Source organism: Eleutherodactylus coqui, chromosome 1 (genome assembly GCF_035609145.1).
Source record: "Eleutherodactylus coqui strain aEleCoq1 chromosome 1, aEleCoq1.hap1, whole genome shotgun sequence".
Lineage (NCBI taxonomy): Eukaryota > Metazoa > Chordata > Amphibia > Anura > Eleutherodactylidae > Eleutherodactylus > Eleutherodactylus coqui.
This window is the reverse complement of record NC_089837.1, coordinates 488,918,523-488,938,660: the sequence shown is the minus strand read 5'-3', so window position 1 is coordinate 488,938,660 and position 20,138 is coordinate 488,918,523. Positions and strand designations below refer to the sequence as shown.

The 20,138-nt window shown below is 45.2% G+C and overlaps 1 protein-coding gene across 2 annotated transcripts in view; it reads right to left on the bottom strand.

The window, feature by feature from the left end:
* PDGFD (platelet derived growth factor D) overlaps window positions 1–20,138 on the bottom strand; it is a 192,744-nt gene that overhangs the window by 12,140 nt on the left and 160,466 nt on the right. For both annotated transcript variants that reach the window (XM_066586335.1, XM_066586327.1), the window contains 2 exons: window positions 19,849–20,047; window positions 14,948–15,162 (listed from right to left, as the gene is read on the bottom strand). In XM_066586335.1, the coding sequence (XP_066442432.1) occupies window positions 14,948–15,162; window positions 19,849–20,047 (414 nt within the window). The remainder of the gene's footprint in view (window positions 1–14,947; window positions 15,163–19,848; window positions 20,048–20,138) is intronic.

The window sequence follows — 20,138 nt, the reverse complement described above, 5'->3', positions numbered from 1 at the left end:
ACACAGAGGTGAGGTAGATTCTTCTCAATATATACATATAGAGGTGAGGTAGATTCTCCTCAGTATATACACATAGAGGTACGGTTGATTCTCCTCAGTATATACACATAGAGGTGAGGTAGATTCTTCTCAGTGTACAAATCATATCCCTGGACTTTAAGGTTTCTGAGAAAAAAAATGTATCGCAGATTTTTTCATGCTCAGAATTGGTTATTGAAGTTGCGACCCCTTTACTTTTCTTATTTAGTATGTAAAGAATAGAGATGAGCAAGCGTACTCGTCCGAGCTTGATGCTCGTTCGAGCATTAGGGTACTCGAGACGAGCACCACGCGGTGTTCGAGTCACTTCCATTTTCTCCCCAGAAAAGTTTGCGCCATTTTTTGGCCAATAGAAACACAGGGAAGGCATTACAACTTCCTCCTGTGAAGTTCCAGCCCTATCTCACCCCCCTGCTGTGAGTGGCTGGCGAGATCAGGTGACACCCGAGTATATAAACTGGGGCCGGCCGCGGCTCGTCACAGATGCACGCTGAGAGACATTAGGGAAAGTGCCGTCCTGCTGTAGCTGCTATAGGGAGAGTGTTAGGCTGTTATCTTCGTCTTCAAGAACCCCAACGGTCCTTCTTAGGGCCACATCTGACCATGTGCAGTACTGTTGAGGCTGCTTTTAGCAGTTTTGCACATTTTTATGTTTTTTTGTATATCGGGCGTGCAGACCATAGCGTCCTCAGTCTGCAGTCATTTTACTGAGTATAGGGGCAAGAGAAAGAGATATACTGGCTATATAGGCAGTGGGCTTTTTCAAAAAAATTGGAAAAAAAAATCTTTGGGCTGCCTGTGACTGTGTTCAGTTTACTGCGTGTCTGCTGGGGGTAGTAGTCGCTCACTATTACCCAGCTAGGTGTTACTGCAGCCTTGCGCATAATTTTTTCTGGCTGCACTGTGCTTTCAATAACCACAGTCATCCACCAACAGGGAAATCCATACACAGGCTATATAGGCAGTGGGCTTTTCCCCAAAAATTGGAAAAAAAAGACTATATTTGGGCTGCCTGTGACCGTCTTCAGTTTACTGCGTGTGTGCTGGGGGTAGTAGTCGCTCATTATTACCCAGCTAAGCGTTACAGCAGGCATGCGCATAATTGTTTCCTGGCTCTGCTGTGTCCATTACATGATCGCCATCATCCCGCCAGAGGGAAAGAGTATACATATATATGCTGCATACGGTGTCTGTCTGGTTTTTCACCTCACCATTTTAAAAAATTGAAGCAAAATACTTAAGGCCTACCACTGGCCTTTGGCCACTTGACTGGTTCTGCCCTGTGAATTCCAGTAGCTCAGTCATACGCACCTAGGTCTGACTACAGGCTTGAGCATAATTGTTTCCTGGCTCTGCTGTGCGTTCCGTAAGCAAAGTCAGCCTCCAACCACAGGCCAATAAGCGGCACATTTAATTACAGCGTTCTGTTTCTGCTCTACTCGTAATACACCATGCTGAGGGGTAGGGGTAGGCCTAGAGGACGTGGATGCGGGCGAGGACGCGGAGGCCCAAGTCAGGGTGTGGGCACAGGCCGAGCTCCTGGTCCAGGTGTATCGCAGCTGACTGCTGCGGGATTAGGAGAGAGGCAAGTTTCTGGGGTCCCCAGATTCATCTCACAATTAATGGGTCCACGCGGTAGACCTTTTTTAAAAAATGAGCAGAGTGAGCAGATCCTGTCGTGGATGGCAGAAAGTGCATCCAGCAAACTATCCACCGTCACCACCCAGTCTTCTACGCTGTCCACTGCTGCATCCCTGAATCCTCTCGCTGCTGCTCCTCCCTTCTACCAGCCTCCTCCCTCCCAGCAAATGACACATTCAGAAGAGCAGGCAGGCTCCCAGGAACTGTTCTCGGGTCCCGGCCTTGAGTGCGAAAAAATGGATCCTCTATCACCTGAGGAGTTTCTTATGACCGATGCCCAACCTTTGGAAAGTTCCCGGGATCCGGGTGAGGAGACTGTGGACTTCCGGCAACTGTCTCAAGAGCTTTCAGTGGGTGAGGAGGACGATGACAATGAGACACAGTTGTCTATCAGTGAGGTAGTAGTAAGGGCAGTAAGTCCGAGGGAGGAGCGCACAGAGGATTCGGAGGAAGAGCAGCTGGACGATGAGGTGACTGACCCCACCTGGTTTGCTAAGCCTACTGAGGACAGGTCTTCAGAGGGGGAGGCAAGTGCAGCAGCAGGGCAGGTTGGAAGAGGCAGTGCGGTGGCCAGGGGTAGAGGCAGGGCCAGACCGAATAATCCACCAACTGTTTCCCAAAGCGGCCCCTCGCGCCATGCCACCCTGCAGAGACCGAGGTGCTCAAAGGTGTGGCAGTTTTTCACTGAGAGTGCAGACGACCGACGAACTGTGGTGTGCAAGATTTGTCGCGCCAAGATCAGCCGGGGAGCCACCACCACCAGCCTCACCACCACCAGCATGCGCAGGCATATGATGGCCAAGCACCCCGCAAGGTGGGACAAAGGCCATTCACCGCCCCCGGTTTGCACCACTGCCTCTCCCCCTGTGCCCCAACCTGCCACTGAGGTCCAACCCCCCTCTTAGGACACAGGCACGACCGTCTCCCGGCCTGCACCCACACCCTCACCTCCGCTGTCCTCGGCCCCATCCAGCAATGTCTCTCAGCGCAGCGTCCAGCCGTCGCTAGCGTAAGTGTTTGAGCGCAAGCGCAAGTACGCTGCCACGCACCCGCACGCTCAAGCGTTAAACGTGCACATAGCCAAATTTAGCAGCCTGGAGATGCTGCCGTATAGGCTTGTGGAAACAGAGGCTTTCAAAAACATGATGGCGGCGGTGGCCCCGCACTACTCGGTTCCCAGTCGCCACTACTTTTCCCGATGTGCCGTCCCAGCCCTGCACGACCACATCTCCCGCAACATTGTACGTGCCTTCACCAACGCGGTTACTGGCAAGGTCCACTTAACAACGGACACGTGGACAAGCACAGGCGGGCAGGGCCACTATATCTCCCTGACGGCACATTGGGTGAATTTAGTGGAGGCTGGGACCGAGTCAGAGCCTGGGACCACTCACGTCCTACCCACCCCCAGAATTGCGGGCCCCAGCTCGGTGCTGGTATCTGCGGCGGTGTATGCTTCCTCCACTAAACCACCCTCCTCCTCCTCCTACGCAACCTCTGTCTCGCAATCAAGATGTGTCAGCAGCAGCACGTTGCCAGCAGTCGGTGTTGCGCGGCGTGGCAGCACAGCGGTGGGCAAGCGTCAGCAGGCCGTGCTGAAACTACTCAGCTTAGGAGAGAAGAGGCACACGGCCCATGAACTGCTGTAGGGTCTGACAGAGCAGACCGACTGCTGGCTTTTGCCGCTGAGCCTCCAACCGGGCATGGTCGTGTGTGACAATGGCCGTAACCTGGTGGCGGCTCTGCAGCTCGGCAGCCTCACGCACGTGCCATGCCTGGCCCACGTCTTTAATTTGGTGGTTCAGCGGTTTCTGAAAAGCTACCCACACTTGTCAGACCTGCTCGTAAAGGTGCGCCAGGTCAGCGCACATTTTCACAACTCCAAGACGGACGCTGCCACCCTGCGCACCCTGCAACATCGGTTTAACCTGCCAGTGCACCGACTGCTGTGCGACGTGCCCACACGGTGAAACTCTACGCTCCACATGTTGGCCAGGCTCTATGAGCAGTGTAGAGCTATAGTGGAATACCAACTCCAACATGGGCGGCGTAGTGGGAGTCAGCCTCCTCAATTCTTTACAGAAGAGTGGGCCTGGTTGGCAGACATCTGCCAGGTCCTTGGAAAGTTTGAGGAGTCTACCAAGATGGTGAGCGGCGATGTTGCAATCATTAGCGTCACCATTCCTCTGCTTTGCCTCTTGAGAAGTTCCCTGCAAAGCATAAAGGCAGACGCTTTGCGCTCGGAAACGGAGGCGGCGGAAGACAGTATGTCGCTGGATAGTCAGAGCACCCTCATGTCTATATCTCAGCGCGTTGAGGAGGAGGAAGAGGAGGTGGAGGAGCCTGAGGAGGAGCAGGGGGAAGAGACAGCCAGGCCCACTGCTGAGGGTACCCATGCTGCCTGCCTGTCATCCTTTCAGCGTGTATGGCCTGAGGAGGAGGAGGAGAAGGATCCTGAAAGTGATCTTCCTAGTGAGGACAGCCATGTGTTGCGTACAGGTACCCTGGCACACTTGGCTGACTTCATGTTAGGATGCCTTTCTTGGGACCCACGCGTTACACGCATTCTGGCCACTACGGATTACTGGGTGTACACACTGCTCGACCCACAGTATAAGGAGAACCTTTTCACTCTCATACCCAAAGAGGAAAGGGGTTCGAGAGTGATGCTATACCACAGGACCCTGGCGGAAAAACTGATGGTAAAGTTCCCATCCGACAGCGCTAGTGGCAGAAGGCGCAGTTCCGAGGGCCAGGTAGCAGGGGAGGCGCCGAGATCAGGCAGCATGTACAGCGCAGGCAGGGGAACACTCTCAAAGGTTTTTGCCAGCTTTATGGCTCCCCAGCAAGACTGTGTCACCGCTCCCCAGTCAAGGCTGAGTCGGCGGGCGCACTGTAAAAGGATGGTGAGGGAGTACATAGCCGATCGCACGACCGTCCTCCGTGACGCCTCTGCTCCGTACAACTACTGGGTGTCGAAGGTGGACACGTGGCCTGGACACGCGCTGTATGCCCTGGAGGTGCTTGCTTGCCCTGCGGCTAGCGTCTTGTCAGAGAGGGTGTTTAATGCGGCTGGGGGAATCATCACGGATAAGCGTACCCGCCTGATCAACTGATAAAGATGAACAAAGCCTGGATTTCCCCAGACTTCTCTTCTCCACCAGCGGACAGCAGTGATACCTAAGCAATACGTAGGCTGCACCCGCGGATAGAAGCATCGTTCTCCATCACCATAAAAAACAGGGACCTTTTAGCTTCATCAATCTGTGTATTATATTCATCCTCCTCCTCCTGCTCCTCCTCCTGAAACCTCACGTAATCACGCCGAACGGGCAATTTTTCTTAGGCCCACAAGGCTCAGTCATATTACTTTTGTAAACAATGTTTATACGTTTCAATTCTCATTAAAGCGTTGAAACTTGCACCTGAACCAATTTTTATTTTAACTGGGCTGCCTCCAGGCCTAGCTACAAATTAAGCCACAGTAACCAAAGCGCTTAATGGGTTTCACCTGCCTTCTTGGTTGGGCATAGGCAATTTTTCTGAGGTACATTAGTACTGTTGGTACACCAATTTTATTGGGCCCTCGCCTACAGTGTAATCCTAGTAATTTTTATGGGCTTCGCCTGCACTCATGGTACAGCAAGATGTGTGGGGTTGGCCTACACTTTTGCTACATAAATGTAACTGGGGCCTTGTCTATACTGCAACTACTGAAATGTGAAAGAGACTGTTATCTCCCTAAACTGCTGCAACGGGAATGTTACTGTGGCCTGTCTTGACTGCTACTACTACTGAAATGGAACTAATACTGTGCTCCCCCTATACTGCTGCTAGTGAAATGTTACTGGGGCCTGTCTAGACTGCTACTACTACTGAAATGGAACTAATACTGTTCTCCCCCTATACTGCTGCTAGTGATATGTTACTGGGGCCTGTCTAGACTGCAACTACTACTGAAATGGAACTAATAGTATGCTCCCCCTATACTGCTGCTAGTGATATGTTACTGGGGCCTGTCCAGACTGCTACTACTTCTCAAATGGAACTAATACTGTGCTCCCCCTATACTGCTGCTAGTGATATGTTACTGGGGCCTGTCTAGACTGCTACTACTACTGAAATGGAACTAATACTGTGCTCCTCCTATACTGCTGCTTTGGAATTGTTACTGGGGCTTGTCTTGACTGCTACTATTACTGAAATGGGCGGTTGGGCAGCATGTTACCCAGGAGAAGTGGCAGCGGAGTGTCATGCAGGCAGTGATTGTGCTTTGTTGGAGGTAGTGCGGTGCTTAGCTAAAGTATGCCTTGCTAATGAGGGTTTTTCAGAAGTAAAAATTGTTGGGGGGGGGGGCAATCTTGCCGCTATTGTGGCTTAATAGTGGGACCTGGGAACTTGAGATGCAGCCCAACATGTAGCCCCTCGCCTGCCCTATCTGTTTCTGTGTCGTTCCCATTACTTTCTTGAATTTCCCAGATTTTCACAAATGAAAACCTTAGCGGAGCATAGGTCCCATACAAAAATGCTCAGGTCGCCCCTTGACTTCAATGGGGTTCGTTACTCGAAACAAACCCTCGAGCATCGCGGGAAGTTTGACTCGAGTAACGAGCACCCGAGCATTTTGGTGCTCGCTCATCTCTAGTAACGAATAGACATGGCAAATTTTCTATTTGTGAGGTTCAGATGTGTGTTATTAGTTACATTACATAGAGGGTCACTTACTTTTGCACTTAGAATTGAATAATTAAGTTGCGACCCCTTTACTTTTCCTATTTAGCACCTATAGAATGATCGGGCAAAATTTCAAGTTTGTACGACACCAGAAAGTTAGAGAATTAGATTAGGTACATTACATAGGGGTGCACTTCCTTGTGCACTTAGCATTGAATAATTGAGTTGTGACCCCTTTACTTTTCCTACTTAGGACCTAAAGAATGGTCTTATCAAATTTCATGATTGTAGAACATCGGGAAGTTAGAGAATTAGATTAGGTACATTACATAGGGGTGCCAAATTTCATGTTTGTACGACACCGGAAAGTTATACAATTAATGGCCGGTTAGTCAGTCAGTCGGGAATGAGTGAGTCAGTCAGTGAGGGCTTTTGTCTTTATATATAGATGGCACATGGTAGGTTGGAAGCCCTGTTATGTCTCTGGTGTGCTCAGTGTTTCCCTGTAAGCCCAAAAGGGCTTCTTCCACCTTTGACTATGGGTTTGTTTCCATCACGAGGGATCTGAATGTCAGCTGCTAGGTAAGTATTATAAGACACTCCACAAAAATAAGACACTGTGCCTCTTTTGAGGCAAAAACTTATAAAAGACACAGTAAGAACAAGAGACATTCTCTTTAAATTGTTTCCATTTCGCATCCTTTTCTTTTTGAACGTTGCATCATCTGTCTCAGTTATTTATTTTTCATTTTTAGACTTGGTCCAATATCTGGGAATTTAGAATTCTAATTATTACAGAAACTTCAGCCTCACATTTTTTTGATCAGCTTACAACACAACCACATCATTAAATTACAAAATGTACTGAGTGTGGTATTATGTCCTCCAGCTGATCTGCCAATATTACAACGTTTGCAAGATTTCCTAGTTAGATTTTGTTATAAAGACCCAAAAACAGCTCGTAAATGTCATCTAGTTGACAATTTTAATATAATCCCCACAAACACACACAAAAAGACACATAAAAATACAATTGCCTTCCAAGACAAGAAAGTAAGTACTACTCTTTTTTGTAGTACTTTTTTGTACTCTTAAATGACCAATAAGTGAATCAGAGATGGCCTTAGGTGTGTGGGACTTGTCAATACTAAAGGGGGCAGCACTTACCCTGATAGTGTGGTCACCCGATTCTTGCATTCTTAATTCCACACTTCATGCCAGGGCCTATGGAAATGCAGCTATATTTCCAAGTTTGGGCACTATTATTTGACACTGAACGACTGTATTATTTTGTTTCTATACGATGAAGGGGCTAGGCATATAGATCTACACAGGGCACTAACTAGAGACATAACTTGAAGCTTCTGGGCCCCAATGCAAAACCTGTAACAGGGCCCCCAACTATAATGCTTTATTCATAGTACTGGGCTCCCTATATGGAGAGGAGAGGCCTTATGGGCCCCCTAAGGCTCCTGGGCCTGGGTGCAACCGCATCCTCTGCATCCTCTATAGTTACACCCCTGGCACCAACCATTTTAAGGGGCCTCTTACATGACACGATGGTTGGGTGTAGGATCTCCCGATAGTCATCCAAGTGAATCGTTCCTGTGTTTTCACACAGGAGTGATCATCGCTCAGTGAATGGAGGCTGAGCGGGTCAGAGATCTCTTCCGGCCACCCGCCTCCATTTGCAGTAAACAGGCAGTTGTTCATAGATGAATGATTGCCTGTTTACATGGGCCGATCGTTATTTGATTTTTATGCCTGCAGAAACTAAATGCCAAACAATAAGCTAACTGTTATTCAGTCGCTGATACGTTTACCATTCATATTCCCAAGATCCAGCGAGAAACTGAACAATAATTGCTCCCTGTAAAAGGGCCCTAAGGCTGGTTTGAAAAATTAGTGCATCCTAGTATCAGTATGTGCTAATTATACAGAGTATAGAAATATGAGGGAAAGCACCAAATGGATCTTTAAAGTATAGATGTAAAAAAACGCCTTTGGGAGGTGTTGACTCACCTGGCGCCGAAACAGGAATCCCTAATTAAAGGGATTTACCCACTCAGCACCTGTAGATACTTGAAAAAGGCACCCCTGAGCACTGAAACGCGTTATACCTGGATTTTTATCAAGCCAGTGGAAGAGAGTTGCTTCTCCCTATCCACATTTTGGCCATTATTGTCTCTGTTTTGCTATGAGATACATAGTGTTATGAAATAACCAGTTTACAACTGTTGAGTAGCTCCCTGCTATTTACCCATTGCTATAGTACAAGCTTTCCAGATCCTATAGGACAAGCACAGATTCTTTCCTCTGCTATAAATATATATTGAATGGCACTTCATTAGCGACTCCGACTCTTTCGCAATTGGAGCTTCCCTGTTTGAAAAGTATCACTGTGAACCAGGAGTGCAGCATATAATCAAGTGACAAGCTTTTTCTGCATCCATTTCAGTGTGAATCCACATTAGAATGGCAGAATCCAGCAATATGAGTGACTTCCAACAAGGCCTGGTCACTGGTGCTAGAGTAGCTGGGGCAAGGGTTTCAAAAACTGCCAACTTTTTGGGGTTTTCTTAAGCAGTGGTGTGGAAAGTATTCTGAGAATGGTATGATCAAGGGGAAACATCTAGCGAAAGGGAATTCTGTGGATGTAAACAACTCATCAACGAAAAGGGTCAGGCGGAGGATATCAAGAATCGTTCTGACGAACAGGTGGTTCATAGTCAAACAAACTAAAGTTGGATACAATGAATGAAGGGAACTCTGACTAGCATGTCCAAATGTCATTCATTTGCATGGATGGGCTATAACAGCAGACAACTAGTTCTAGTGTTATAGCTAAGAGAAGCATAAAAATGACTCCAGTTGGCCATAACAATTGTACCACTGGGCAGTGGAAAAACATCTCTGGTCAGATGAATTCAATTTTCTATTGCACCATGCTGTTGGGAGGGTCAGATTTTGGCATAGGCAGTATGGATCAATCAACCCTTCCTGTCAGCTGTTCAGAGTATGCCCACCTAATTTGCACAACAAGAATCTTCCTGTTTGCCTGGGCCAATATTCCTGCAAAACGATTTCAAAACTTAATGGAATCTATGCCATGACGAATTGATGGCCATTCAGTGTATGATGCTCATGTTCTACGGATTTGACCAAATTTTCTCCAATTAATTCTGAAAAATGGTTTGCAAAATGTGAAAAAATAGGAGAAAAGCTCACTTGGTGCCCATGGCAGGGGTCACAGAATGCATCCACGACCTCCTCACAGTCCATCATGTTACCTGTGTTTGCTGTAAAACAGATCGTTATTAAAGAGGTTGTCCCGCGAAACAAAGTGGGTCTATACACTTCTGTATGGCCATATTAATGCACTTTGTAATGTACATTGTGCATTAATTATGAGCCATACAGAAGTTATCAGAAGTTATTCACTTACCTGTTCCGTTGCTGGCGTCCTCGTCTCCATGGAGCCGTCTAATTTTCAGCGTCTAATCGCCAGATTAGACGTGCTTGCGCAGTCCGGGTCTTCTTCTTTTCTGAATGGGGCCGCTCGTGCCGGAGAGCGGCTCCTTGTAGCTCCGCCCCGTCACGTGCCGATTCCAGCCAATCAGGAGGCTGGAATCGGCAATGGACCGCACAGAAGCCCTGCGGTCCACCGAGGGAGAAGATCCCAGCGGCCATCTTCAGCAGGTAAGTAAGAAGTCACCGGAGCGCGGGGATTCAGGTAAGCACTGTCCGGTGTTCTTGTTTAACCCCTGCATCGGGGTTGTCTCGCGCTGAACGGGGGGGCTGTTGAAAAAAAAAAAAACCCGTTTCGGCGCGGGACAACCCCTTTAACTTAATTGTTCCCTCTTCCCCCTTTTCCCGCAACACCTGGTGTAATTTAGCTACCTTTCTGTTTTTGATTGATTAGGATTATGGTGACTATGACCTGTAGTCATGCTTAAATCCCAATGTACAAACAGCGTTCAGAGAGCGCCTTAAAGGTCGCCAGTTGGTTGTTTTGCTGGACAGTTCTTATCCTCCAGTAACAGGGAGAGCTGCAGAAATAATTTGGGGGTTTCTCTAAACAGAGAATCTCCCCCAAAAAGAAAATACAGAAAGAAACTATCAATAAAAAGAGATCTGCGCTCTTGAACTGAAAGTTTTCAACCATGAATGTCGCAAGATAAAAAAAAAACAAAGAAAGACGGCACTTACTCGAGAGGAGGGGGTATGGTAGCAGAAATCTCCCTCCTAGAAGTGTCGACTCCTTTATGTCACAAAGTCACGACCCAGCCGCATCAACGTAAGAACATTTAAACCTTTATTCCTAGTTGTGGTGGGCGGTACAGGGGCAACGCGTTTCTGTGCTCTAAGACACCTTCTTCAAGCCAGTAGTCATATAGTACAAACATACAAGCATATATATATATATGCTTGAGTTTTATATGTTAATTTTTTTTTTTTACAAAAATTGCAGAAAATGTTATTACAATAAATGATGACGGGAGTATTCATCTAAATATCATCTCTTAAGACTTCCATTGGCTTATGTTTAGAAAATCTTAATCAAAAGCCAGTTAGAATATGCAGTTTGCCAGTATCTGAATTAGGCTACTTTCACACGGGCAAGCGCGATATTGGGCTGAGAAACTCAGCCTGATATTGTGCTTGCAACGTGATTAAAATCGCATTACTTCTGTTAAGTTGCGATCCTTGTCTTCAATGGATAACATTACACTCTCTAAAAATAAGCCTTAATGACTAGAGGTGAGCGAGCATACTCGATAAGGCAAACTACTCGAGCGACTAGTGCCTTATTCGAGTACCTGCCCGCTCGTGTCTAAAGATTCAGCTGCCGGCGCGGGTGACAGGTGAGTTGCGGCAGTGAGCAGGAGGGAGCGCGGGGGGGAGAGAGTGAGAGAGAGAACTGCCCCGTGTTCCTCCTCGCTCTCCCCCGCCGCTCCCCGCCCGCTGCCGGCACACGAATCTTTAGAGACGAGCGGGCAGGTACTCGAATAAGGCACTACTCAATAGAGTATTTTGCCTTATCGAGTATGCTCAATCATCTCTTTTAATGACTTAAACTAGATGCTACTATGGTACACATGGAACGGCCCCTTAAGCACTCGCTATCTTCGTAGTTGAAGGAGCACAAGAAGTGTGTTGCAAGAATTTTTTGTTTTGATAATTTAGATGATTTTTAAGGCAGACGTGATTACATTTAAAGGGGTTGTCCCGCGCCGAAACGGGTTTTTTTTTTTATTCAACAGCCCCCCTGTTCGGCGCGAGACAACCCCGATGCAGGGACTTAAAAAAAAAACCGCACAGCGCTTACCTTAATCCCCGCGCTCCGGTGACTTCTTACTTACCGGTTGAAGATGGCCGCCGGGATCTTCTCCCTCGGTGGACCGCAGGGCTTCTGTGCGGTCCATTGCCGATTCCAGCCTCCTGATTGGCTGGAATCGGCACGTGACGGGGCGGAGCTACACGGAGCTGATCTCCGGCACGAGCGGCCCCATTGAGAAAAGAAGAAGACCGGGACTGCGCAAGCGCGTCTAATCCGGCGATTAGACGCTGAAAATTAGACGGCTCCATGGAAACGAGGACGCTAGCAACGGAGCAGGTAAGTGAAAAACTTCTGATAACTTCTGTATGGCTCATAATTAATGCACAATGTATATTACAAAGTGCATTAATATGGCCATACAGAAGTGTATAACCCCACTTGCTTTCGCGGGACAACCCCTTTAAGGACATATTTCACCAAGTCCAAAAATGGGACAATCCTATAGGTTGCTGTTCTTCCATTTATCACTATTGTCTCCCTGTATTCTGGGTGATACTTGAACTTTTTTTTTTATATTGAAATGAAACGGTTGGTCAGTTCTTTTGTGTTCGATGAAGCGTGAATTGGGTGATATATTGTGTTTTCATGGTGATAATGAAGCTCACGCCAGCCCTGGTCAAAAAAATGCAATCATACTAGAAGTCTGGAGCCTCAGGGTTGGTGCGTGTATCTGATGTTCCACAAACTCTTCGTAAAGGAAGCTGATCATCTTGAATGCTCTACAGATCCTCCTACAGACATATAACATAGGTTCTTTATTTCATTCTAGCCTGTTATGGCTATTGATGTACTATGTGTACCCCCTTCCGGCACAGTGATGTTTTTTTATGACTGTATTCCATGTTATTCTCTCCTGCCAATGTAGCTAACACTTGGGGTTTTGTAGGACAAGTTGCAATTTTCAGATGTACCCTTTTGGGGTACATGCAACTTTATTAACTTTATTGATTGTTTTGCAGGAGGAAAGGGCAGAAAAACAGCTACAGTAATCCACCCACAGTTCTTGAATTTTTTTTAATGTATTTTTCCTGATGTACTATTTTTACGCAACGGGATAATTATTATTGATACAAATGGGTTTATTTTTTATTGGGTGATTTTTTTGTATTAAACTTTAAGACTTTTCTTACCACATTTGGAAACTTGAAGCTATGAGCATGTCACATCAATTACAATGCTTTGACACATAAGATCCTTATTAGGAGTCACAAGGGTGTCAATGGACTGACATTGAGAGAATAAAAGGTGGGTGGAACAACCCGGCATGCAGGTTCCTAGGACTGGCATCAGGGTGTGGTCAGGGATGTGGAACTTTGGTATTTTTGAAAGCATAGAGAGTGTTGCCATCCAGGGCAATGCCACACTAGAATGGTGTTTGGAAATTGCAATTGTGGAAAGTGATAAGAAGACATACTGGAGAATCAGAACAAGCCTCCACAGACCAATTGTCATGGAGTCATGTATTAAATAAAGAGAAGTTTGGTTTATTTCTTGTCTCCATGATGATTTTTTTGGAGGGTTGCACTGATTCTCCGGTGTGTCTTCTTATCACTTTCCATGATGGGCTGATATTGGGGTGCACTCCATCTGTCAAACAGCTAAGAGTTGTTGGGATTGGTGGGTTTTCTAAGCCATATTATAACAACAGAAGCCAGGTTGTTAATGAAATGGACAGAGCCAGAAGATGGCAATTAGGATGTAATGGTATGTCCAAATGTGCGGAGGGATGTTGTCCTTTTTGGACTTTTCTGGATATAGCATAGGCCTGAATTTACGTAGAAAATGTAGTCAATGCCATTAAATTAACAGTATGACCTACGACAGTTTCGGAACATCCTACCTGGCCTCTAATATATGTCAACGACAGCAACCTTTTTTACTCACTTGTATTATCACTTGTGCCCCAATGAGTCTGCCTATTAATTTAGAGTTGATATAAAGGTCAAGTTAATCCTAACTTCATTGCTGACTCCCAATGTAGTTGTATGAAAGCAAGAACTATGCAGCTAATTTCAGATGCACCACAGCTATGTGTGTCAGGGCTGGTTCAAATTTTTGGCAGGCTACCAGGCAAAATATTTTTGGGGGGCTCCCTCTCCAGTAACATGACTTGCTATGGGCTAGTTCCCACTAGAGCTATAGGTTCCATTATGGGAGCAGGAAAATGGAACCCACTGGCCAAATGTATCCATCAAATGACGAAACTGAATGGCACTGAACGGATTCCATTGACTATAATGGGGTTCATTCGGTTTCTATCCGGCATTTTACAGAATAAAATAACACTGCAAATAGCACTAATTTGTCCTGTTTCCTGTTTTATGATGGAATTTTGACACAGATATGAACGAGCCCTAAGTCATATGGCGTTTTCCAGTTATTTACAATCCCTAATAACTGGAAACTAAGACACCAGAAAATGGAAACAGCTCCCAATTTATGCACCTAAACTCTCAGTTACCCGTCATTAGTACCTTCTGTCCAGTTCATGATTAAAGGGATAGTCTGGGGAGAAAAAGGTAAATTGAAATATGCTCTGCACTGTATCAAAACATAAAAAAAGTCATACTCTCACCCAATCCCCCATAGCTTGCGTTCTCATGGTTCCCCTATTGTAGTCTTCTTCCAGCTCCAGCGATGACTTCTCATCACAGGGCTGTGTAACCACTGGATCAGCCAATAATTGACTACAGTGGCCACATGTTTCTGTGACAGAATGTCATCACTGGAGTAGGAAGAAGAGTGCAGCGGGGCACCATCAGAACGGAAGTTGTGGGGGGGGGGGCGGGTGTACTAATACTTTTTTATTTCTTTTTTATGTCTTTATACAGTATGAAGAACATTTGAGTTTAATTTTTTCCCCAGACTACCCCTTTAACAACCAGGCATGACCATTGAACTTGACCCTAGTGGCCAATCTCTCCCTATGGAGTGTATGACAAAAATATTTACCACCAGCCACAACATTTTTCTAGCTGGCGGTGTAGACAGATCATAGAATCATAGAATGGTATTGGAGTTGGAAGGGACCTCCAGGGTCATCTGGTCCAACCCCCTGCCCAGTGCAGGATCACTATATCATCCCAGACAGATGTCTGTCCAGCCTTTGTTTGAACACTTCCTTTGAAGGAGAATTCCCCACCTCTCCTATGGGGCACTTAAGGCCATGAAATAATATAAAAGATGGAATGTGTAGTTATACTTCTAATATTTTTACATGGTTCTATACATTAATCTACAGAATCTGATTACCTCATGATATTTTCTCACGCTTTTTCCAGATGTGCATATACAAGATTTGGAATATGGACTACCACAGCCACAGCTTCCTCCGCATCGCTTAACAAGTAGGCACCGTGGAAAAAAAACGGCATTAGTAATCTTCAGCTCTTCCCGAAGATTTACTGTGAAGTTCCTCGGAGTGCAACTGTATCTCTTGACATCATCATTTAGCTTGTCCAGATTCACTGCAAAAAACACATTTAGAATAGTAAATGAATACACATTCATGAGCTCGGCAGAGTTTTGCAATTTAAAAAAAAAACACATTACATGAATCTCATGTCATAAATTAACATTAAATGGCTTTCAGCTCTTCATATTTATGTCATTTGTATTAGCAATGGAGGCATTATGCCATTTGGCATCAGCTTCTTGCAACAGCCACTCTGTTATGCCTTATGAGTAATGGAAAACCCCTACCAGCAACATGCTAGTACTTTGCCAGTCTGAGGCCAGTTCCACTTGAGTCATCGTTTAGATGCCCGACCCTCGGCGTGTTTACTTAATGATGTGATCTGCTGTTTCTGTGTATATTGAGGCTAATACAGGTACTGGTCATGTTCTGCGCTTGTGTCTATATAGCATATTTGCCAGTGCTCTGTACAGAATGAACTTATTCATATTAGTTTCTGACCCCCAAATCTAATTTCCCTATCTTATGGCAAGAGTTAGGTGATAGATATAGATACCTTTGCAGTGATGTCTGTGGCTACGAAATACGTAAATCCAAACAGAAAACATTCTCTGTAGATAAACATCAGCAGTAGACTGCCTTTCATGGTGGCACTGTCAAAAGATGCTACCTGGCCAACATGTCAGATTGTCTATGTGCTCCCTGCTCAACCCAGTTGGCCACCTAAGCTTACTGAATGAAACCATTGAGTACTGAAGTGGGTCAACCTGTAAAACTAAATCCTGGTCAGTACAGACAAGCAATGTTCTAACTTCATAGTGTAAGCTGTAAACTTCCAGAAGAAGGGCTGATGATCTGAGGCTGTTGCAGTACTTTAATAGGAGAATTCTTCTCACTGTTAAAGGGGTTGTCCCTCTTCTAGCTTGAAAAACCTATCCTCGTGATAGGTCATCAGTAGCAGACCACCACCTTGGATCCTCAGGATTCCTCTGGGTCAATTTCTTCCTATACTGGTTTGCTGCAGGAAGCAGATAGCTCCGTACATTGCACAGTGGCCTGTGCATCCACCTTTTAAATCCACATTGTTCTTCTATTAACAATAAAACGGAACCTTTTGAATCTACACTCTGGACGCGGATCCTATGTGATTTAACATACAAGGTCTTCCTGGATATTCAGAGGAAAGAGAGTTCTTCCGGCATTTGCCGATCTCCCTCCCATCTGCCGGGTGGGTTCATCTCTTTTCTCCTTGACTTCATGTCTGAGCGCAGTTATTTTATTTATTCATTATTTTTACCCCTATTTTTGATGGGAGGGTCTCATCTTTTTCTTCACACGCGGCTCTCGACCGAGGTGGATTGATTGAGGATATTGGAGATTCTCCCCCGGTCCTCAGCGCTATCCTACCACTCACAGTGGCCTGGATTGGTATGGCATTCACTTCAGTAGGACTCATCCTGCAATACCAACTCTAGCCACTGCCCAATGTATGGAGCTATCTGATTCCTGCAACAAAATAGTTTAGTACACAAAGACACCAGCTTGGGGAAATAGCTGATCCCTCGGGGTTCTGGGTGGCAAACCCTTACAGATCTGCTATCGATGAACCATTATGTGAATAGGTCATCAATAGCTAGGGAAGGGACAATCTCTTTAATGGCTCTAAAAGTTATGGAAAGAGCTGAGCAAATATTTTCACCTCTTCCTCGAAGCCAGTTATTTTGCTTGACACAGTAAGAACCACCAAGCCCCCATTCTCATGTTAGCTAGCAGTCCCAAAGGCGGAACCCCTTAGGAATTGTAAAAATGGAAAAGAGGCAGCACTCTAGATATATGAGAAGGAAAAAAATAACGTCTTATATTAACCTATCAGTGCCAAACTGATAATTCATCTCCCTCTCGGAGCCTTCCTCAAGCCATATCCTCAGCACCCTCTCATTTTTGCAGGATGACTGTTAGCCACTTAAGCTTCTGTCAGTCATCCCATTGATCTCCGCTTTCACACAGGAGCGATAATCGTTCAGTGAATGGAGGAAGAGCGGTCCAGAGATCGTATCTAGCCATCCATTTCCATTCACAGTAAACAGGCAGTCGTACATAAAGGAATAACTGCCTGTTTACACGGGCCAATCGTAATTCGATTTTTATACCTGCACAAACTGAATGACGAACCATAAGCCAACAGATTATCTAGATAGATAAATATGAGTTAAATATCTAGATAGATGATATGAAATATCTATCAATCTCATATCTGTCTATCAGAGGCGTAACTTGAAGCTCCTGGGCCCCAATGCAAAACCTGGAACAGGGCCCCAACTATAATGCTTTATTCATAGTACTGGGTTTCCTATATGGAGAAGAGAGGCCTTATGGGCCCCCCAAGGCTCCTGGGCCTGGGGGCAACTGCATCCCCTGCATCCTCTATAGTTACACCCCTGCTGTCTATCTTATATCTATCTATTTGTATAACTCATATCTCTTTATCCTTTATCCTCTTTTTGTCAGGTGCTAAAGAATATGTTATGCAACTATACAATTGGGTTTTAGCTCCAAAAGACTGAATCAATCTGATTCAGTTTTACTTTTCTTTCCTCAAGGTTTTAAGTCTTTCATAAGTATGATGTATCAATCTGTTTGCCAATACTATGACTTATTACCACCCAGTCTCATTGCAAGCATCAATGATCTCCTAGAATGAAGTCTGCCCACTCAATGCTACCATAAATATCAGGTACGTCCAAGAATCCAGACAACTATCTAACCTTCTGTAAGTGCGGCAATCAAAAGTCCTCATCCTAGATTATCTGATCGATACATCTATACTTATAGCACAATTATAATCGATTCCAGCTTTAAAATGACAGCAGTTGCTTGACTCCTGTGACTCACTTAACAGTTACCTTAGATGTAAACTTTTACCACCTGCTATTTTTCTCTACACGTTTTCTGCTTTGCTAATGATCAAATTATTGAAGCCCCTTTGAATCTCTATTAAAATATTGTAATTGTTTATTCTCCTATATAATTACCAAACGCTGAACAATGTGCCGGGTGCCATGCCCAATTGCATGTAAAAATTGAGAAAAATGCCAAGTCACTGCTCAGTATTATTTAATAGTTTGGAACAGTCACCAGATAAATCTTCTGATCTGTTTTTACATGCTTAACTTAAAGACATTGTTTGATTTGCAAAGCATATTCTTAAATAGCCTATTAGGGGGTCTAGAAGTTAATTGGGGAAGGGTCTACTTTTCAAGACCCTCATCTTTTGGCTGCAATGTAAATCTCTTGATCTGGAGGATCCAGGAAGTTCATGGATTACATAGAAAATGTGTAATACTTCAGTTCTCCTGTGGCGGCACTGCAGGAGAATTTAATACTTGCTGTGAGGTTCTCTCATAGATTACAGTCAATCTCTTGAGGTCCCAAGGCAGGCAGTCCCTTTTAAAGCGAAATACTACCATTTTAATATTTCATTCAGAGTCACTTCAGGTCACCATTATAACGTTAGTGTGTTCACCAGGATAAGAGCCAATGGTGGTATTGACTATAGTGGGTTTGAAGGAGTCTATATTTACAATATCTCTGAGGACATCTTTGGTGCTCACAGTGCTTGGCATTAACCATTGCCAACAAAAAGGTATATGTTCAAGGCCCCATTCAGACTTCTAACAAGCTGCCCGTTTTCTTCAAACACTTCTCAACTGCCCAATAACCAGGAATATAACTATAGGAGAAAAGGCAGCAGTCGTACCTAGGCCCCAGTGCCTGAGAAGATCCAAAGGCCCCTGTGCCACATGAGAAAACACAAGTATTATAAATGGTACATGGTAGGTAATGGAACCTGTTACAGATTTTGCATCGGGGCCCAGGAACTTCATGTTACACCTCTGCCACACACTATAGTGCTATTTGTACATATGCGAGACTTAATTTTAATGGAAATCCAAATTGTAGTGGCAAGGAATAAAAATGGAAGCCCATGATGCCACTAGTAGTCTATCACATGGGCGTAACTATAGAGGGTGCAGGGGATGCGGTTGCACCCGTGCCCAGGAGCCTTAGGGGGCCCATAAGGCCTCTCTTCTCCATATAGGGAGTCCAGTACTATGAATAAAACATTATAATTAGAGGCCCTGCTACACATTTTGCATTGGGGCCCAGGAGCTTTAAGTTACGCCTCTGGTCTATCACATGGTAAAGTGAGCGGAGAGCGTACTTTGGATCCTTTATGTGGATCTCTGGTAATGGCAGTCTATATCACTGCTGTTCTCCACGAAGGTGCAGGGCCAAGAGGTGGGATCTACATCTATTAGACACTTATGGCATACCCTGTGGATGTACCATATATGTTTGGGTTGGGATTTAAACCTATTTTAAAAATGGTATGTACTATAGGTCTTATACCTATAGCTGTTGTTTACCAGCTATATATATTCTCAGATCTTGCTTCTTAACATCCTGTTAACTCAACTCCATTAGTACAGGGCTGTAACTTCAGTTTAGCTACAGTGTCTGTGGAAGTCTCTGACACACCTCTTGGTTCAGGAAGACACACCTGCTATCTGTCCCACCATTTTTGGGGAGCTACTATTTTCCCCTCACCATGCAGCTCTGCCTCCTCCGACTGGCTGCTGTATATAAACACAACCCCATCACAAAGCTGCTCAAGTGTCCTCAAGTATTCTCATCACTCGGTCATTTTATTCTATCATATTTAAGAATTCTCTTTCACCTTTAGATTTTCTTTCTTGAAATGTTCTGCCACGAAATTGAGATGAATCGGTGTAAAGATTCTCCAGGTCCTCTTTCCACGTGTCCGGATTGAAGTGCTTAAGTACCTCTTCAACAGTGTCAAACATAGCAATAGTCTGATCAAGAGCCTCCGCGGTGAGTGTGGAATCTGTCACTGATGGCGAATGATAGGAGATTCCCTAAGAAAGGGAGAAAATGAGTGATAATATCTGTTTCTATCATGAGTTTAGCAAAAAGTAAATGTTCAATTTTTGGCTTCATTTTCAGTAT